The following is a 5,367-nucleotide window of genomic DNA, read 5'->3' as shown; positions in this document are numbered from 1 at the left end:
AGAAGCTCGGTAATGAAGGCATCTTCATTTTAATTAACAGCAGGTTTATAGGAAACAAATCTCTTTTCATAGTAACTCAGATCATATAAATTATTGTTTTAATAATTTCTTTATAGAAATAATCCATTCCTTGGTTATTCTGAATTATTTTGGGCCTGATCTCCTTGGTTACAGAAACTATGAACAATTATTAATTTTCTTATTTCAACAATTTAATTCATAGGATAGAACTTTAAAAAAGAATGAACTGGTTATTTGTCTGACCTTTAACCTTCAGGTGAATCTGTTTCACTGTCCGTTCTTTTACTCCATCAGAGATGCTGCAGCTGTAGTTTCCTCCATCATCCTGCTCAGGTTTCCTCAGAGTCAGGCTGAAGTCTCCAGTATTCAGAGTGTCAGGATTCATGGAGGTCCGTCCTCTGAAACGCTGGTTCTGGTTTTTAAGATCGTCACCGTTTTCTCTCCGTAGGTGGACGGAGTCAGGACTGAGATCACTGCGAGTCCAGATGAGGAACGGATCTTCAGGTTGAAAACCAGAGTAAATGCAGGGCAGCAGGACAGACTCCGCCCCCTCATTAACCTCCACCACTCCACCCAGAGCATGCTGGGAAACTGAGGACACAAGATGAGGGTTTAGTGTAGAATTAATGATCAATTATTCACTAGAGATGAAAAATTTCAGTCTGTCTGCTAAACAGCTCAGTGATACTGAACTCTTATTGGCCGGCAATGATCTCTGTTCATGTAATATGTAAATCACATTAAGCAATATGTCAAAAAATAATTAAAAAATCAGTTAAAAATTAAAAACTGAAGGATTGAAACAGATGAAACTCTAAAATGCATGAATGTATTTTTAGAGTTTGTAGCTGTCGTTATTTGCAGTAGTCTGATGTCAGTTTTCAGGTTGCGTTTTATCTCATGGATGGATTTCTATGACTTCCTGAAAAACTAAAATTCTTCTAATTTTATTTCTCTTCTGGTTCTGATTCTTTATAGTTACAGAATTTGAACCTTCCAGTAACTTTCAGTCAGTTTCTGTTGTGAAACTGATGCGTCTTTGTTGATCAAACAACAATTTGAACATTTCTGTATAATCTACATATTTATTACCTCAATAGAACCTCATTGTGAGCGTTCATCTCAAAAAGGCTTAGACACAATTACACAGTTTTAACCCCGATTCAAAAAGATTCAACATCCATCCATTTATTTTCTAACACCTTTGTCCCTAGTGGGGTCAGGAGGGTTGCTGGTGCCTCTCCAGCCAACGTTCCGCCAGTCTGCCACAGTTAACCCAGATACAGTGGGGCAAAAAAGTATTTAGTCAGCCACCAATTGTGCAAGTTCTCCCACTTAAAAAGATGAGAGAGGCCTGTAATTTTCATCATAGATGTACCTCAATTATGAGAGACAAAAGGAGAAAAGAAAATCCAGAAAATCACATTGTCTGATTTTTAAAGAATTTATTTGCAAAATATGGTGGAAAATAAGTATTTCTTCAGCTACAAACAAGCAAGATTTCTGACTCTCACAGACCTGTAACTTCTTCTGTAAGAGGCTCCTCTGTCCTCCACTTGTTACCTGTATTAATGGTGCCTGTTTGAACTCGTTATCAGTCCACAACCTCAAACAGTCACACTTTGGAGAAATAAACTACAAACTACAACCACCTAGTCAGCCATCTTGGATTCAAATGAACATGAAAAACTAAAGACAGGAAGGAAAACCAGAACCTTCAACATCTGCAAACATTTCTCACTGGTTTCTGAGGTGAATGTTTCTGGGAGCTCATATCCAGATTACTGGTCATATCCAGATTACTGGTCATATCCAGATTACCGGTCTCAGTGGTTCTGATGCTGACAGAACTACAACCTGATAGAAAATATCAGAACCAGATCAGCTGCTGAACCCAAACCAGACAAATTAAACCCAGACAGGAAACAGCAAAGTGGAGCCACTGGGTGGGTGGAAGAGACCAGAATCCAACAATAAACCAGTGAGATCTACTGGGAGGACTGGTGAGAGACCAGTCACTGGAACCAGAACCCGAGGTTCTGATTAAGAACCAATGAAAGAAGCTCTGAGGCTGATCAGAAGCTTCCAGAGAGACTGGAGAGGAAGAGGAGTAGAGAGAGGAAGGTGACCTTACTGAGCAGGAGGACCATCATCATCATCATCATCATCATCATTGTCTCAGATCAAACACAGAGGTGTCCATCAGATCCAGCAGTTGATCGTCTCTGAAACAAGATCAATGTTTTTATGGAACCAGCAGAGACACGCAGAGGGGGAGGAAACTCCACTGCTGATTGGCTGATTCAGATGCTGCTGAACCTGTTCTGATCCAGATCAGTTCTGAGAAAAGGCGGGGAGCTCTGGTTCCTCATAGTTCTGTTGGAGTTCATTCATTTCTGTCTCTGAGCTCCACCAGGTCCGTTTACCAGTTCCAGAATCCGACCAGAACCACTCAGTGTAAATTACCCTGAGAAATAAAGAGATTTAGTTATTTATAAAAACAGGCTTTAATGCTGAAAATGATCAAGTTTGTTACAAGCCATACATGTCATCCAAATGGATCAGAACCAGAGTTACATTCACCATCCAGCCTGGGAAACACCGAGCTCCTGATGGAACCAGGTGAGGTAAAGATTATAGAGAGTTTAACTTTTATTCTCCTCAGTCTGTTTGAAATCTCAGAGAAAATCAGAGATCCTGACTGAAATCAGATGATGCAGCTCTGCATCCGAACCAGAACCAGGCCCAGTTCTGGTTCTGTCCAGCAGCTCAAAGAGAGAAAACCAGTCAGGACTGGAAACCAGTAGAAAGTGGAGTTAAAACTCACCTGATCAGATCTTTGCTTCTCCTTCTGTTCACACAAACCAAGTCGGAGCAAACAGGAGAACTGGACCTGATTCTCCAGAACCTGAACCCAACCCACCTAAGGCTCCGCCCCCTCTGACAGCAGAGGTGTGTTCACCTGTACTTTTTCCCAGTAATAAAAGATAATGGTAACACTAATAAGAACAAACCAGAATTATTAGCAAGAGCATTTACTAAGATACATAGTATGGAGAATCTTAGTAGTACTGAAAAAAAAAGGATGGGAAACATTAAAAAATCACAGTGAGTTGCTATGTAATGATGAAGATGACGAGAATATTATGAATATGGAATTTTCTTTAATAGAATTAAATAGAGCATTAAAAAACTCTAGTAAATCAACACCTGGGGAAGATCAAGTTAATTATATTATGTTAAATAATCTTAGTGAAAAAAGTAAGGAGATATTATTAGAAATGTATAATAAGATATGGGAGGAAGGAATTTTACCGGATAAATGGAAAGAAGCTATCATTATTTCTATTTCTAAACCTGGTAAAGATCCACATTTAGCTGAGAGTAATAGACCGATAGCATTAACGTTGTGTATTGGTAAAGTAATGGAAAAGATGGTGAATAACAGATTAATATATTTTCTGGAATCTAAAGAGAAGATTAAAGCATATCAATTTGGGTTTAGAAAAGGAAGAAGTACAATAGATCCTAGACTATGTTTGGAACATGAAATTAGGAGGGCACAGGTGAATAAAGAGGTGATAGCAATCTTTTTGGATATAGAAAAAGCATATGATATGTTATGGAAAGAAGGATTATTGATTAAAATAAAACAAATGGGTTTAAGGGGTAAAATATATAGATGGATTAACTTTTTTTTTAACTGGAAGAAATATAAAAGTTAAAATAGGTAGTGAAGTAAGTTCAAAACATCAAATTGAAAACTGTACTCCTCAAGGAAGTATAATAAGTCCTATGTTATTTGTTATAATGATTGATAATATTTTTAGTTAAATAGATATTTTGGAGTATTGTTATTTGCAGATGATGGCCTTATTTGTAAAAGGGGGAAAAATTTAAAATTTATAAATAAGAAAATGAAGGAGGCAATACATAATGTAGAAGATTGGGCTTTACAATGGGGTTTTAGAGTTTAAATATCTAAATCTAAGTTCGTTACTTTTACTAATGGGAAAATAAATACTAATTTAAGTCTTAAATTGTATGAGAATGATGTAGAAAGGATAGATCAGATTAAATATTTAGGAATTTGGTTCAACAAAAAAGTTACATGGAAAATGCATATAAGAAAAATAATTGAGAAAAGTAAAAAAAATCCTAAATATAATGAGATGTTTAAGTAGTAAAGATTGGGGAGCTGGTAGGAAGGTATTAAAAACAATATACATAGGACTAATTAGATCAGTAACTGATTACGGATGTATTGTATATAGTTCAGCTTCTAATAGTTTACTAAAAGAAATAGATAGAATACAATATCAGGTTTTAAGAATTTGTTGCGGAGCAATGAAAACAACCCCAGTATCAGCTTTACAAGTTGAAATGGGTGAGATGCCACTAGAGCTCAGAAGAAAACAACTAGCCATAAATTATTGGGCAAATGTTAAAGGACATAAGGAAAATTATCCTCCAAATGTTATGTTACAACCTTGTCAGGAAAAAGTAAAAAATTAAATTAATAGTTTTGGATGGATTATTAATAATGAGATAAGTGATATAGGAATAAATCATTATTTAATTAGTCCTGTGGTGAGTATTCCTGATACTCCACCTTGGTTAAGTGGAAAAGCTGAAGTTGATTTAAGCTTATTGGAAAAAGGCAGACAAATAGAAAAAAAGAGATGGAAAGGTATATAAAGAAAGAATATGCTGAGTTTTTACAAGTATATACAGATGCTTCTAAAATGTTAAATGATAAAATTGGAATAGCGTTTATAATTCCAGACTTAAACATTATGAAAAATAAAAGAGTAACAGAATGACAGTTTGTACAGGTGAGCTAATGGCTCTAGAATGGTGTGAGGAAACAAGAAAGAAGGAAATATTGATTTGTTCAGATTCAAGTAGTGCATTAATAAGTATTTTAGAACAGAATTCAGAAACTAGACAAGATATCATCTTGAATATTAATCCATTTTTAAAATTAAAAAATATGGATCCAGGTTAAGTTAATTTGGATTCCTGCTCATATTGGAATAGTAGGAAATGAGTTGGCGGATCAATTTGCTAAGAGTGCAGCAAAAAGGGATAATGTTGAGGTAAATATCAAAATAAGCAGAAAGGAGGTCAAAAGTATAAGTAAAATGTATATTAAAAAGAAATGGCAGGAATTATGGGATAGAGAAGAAAAGGCTAGATTTTATTGTAGCATTCAAAAAAAGTAGGGGAATGTAGGGAATGTAATGGGAATAAAAAAGAAGAGGATGTTCCATCCATCCATCCATTTTCTTACACCCTTGTCCCTTAGTGGGGTCGGGAGGGGTGCTGGTGTCTATCTCCAGCTAA

The 5,367-nt window shown here is 35.9% G+C and overlaps 1 protein-coding gene across 3 annotated transcripts in view; it reads right to left on the bottom strand.

The window, feature by feature from the left end:
- LOC103456824 (protein NLRC3-like) overlaps positions 1-2,890 on the bottom strand; it is a 41,268-nt gene extending 38,378 nt beyond the window's left edge. For 2 of the 3 annotated variants that reach the window (XM_017303713.1, XM_008396631.1), the window contains exons 1-3: positions 2,849-2,890; positions 2,156-2,488; positions 265-612 (exon numbers count right to left, since the gene is read on the bottom strand). In XM_017303713.1, the coding sequence (XP_017159202.1) occupies positions 265-612; positions 2,156-2,195 (388 nt within the window). In that variant the 5' untranslated portion in view covers positions 2,196-2,488; positions 2,849-2,890. The remainder of the gene's footprint in view (positions 1-264; positions 613-2,155; positions 2,489-2,848) is intronic. The other variant, XM_017303714.1, reaches the window with a different exon arrangement.
- Positions 2,891-5,367: the final 2,477 nt, after the last annotated feature.

Source organism: Poecilia reticulata, linkage group LG2 (assembly GCF_000633615.1).
Source record: "Poecilia reticulata strain Guanapo linkage group LG2, Guppy_female_1.0+MT, whole genome shotgun sequence".
In the NCBI taxonomy this organism is placed as follows: Eukaryota; Metazoa; Chordata; class Actinopteri; order Cyprinodontiformes; family Poeciliidae; genus Poecilia; species Poecilia reticulata.
Note: the sequence above shows the minus strand (reverse complement) of the source record. Positions and strands in the feature narration are given on the sequence as shown.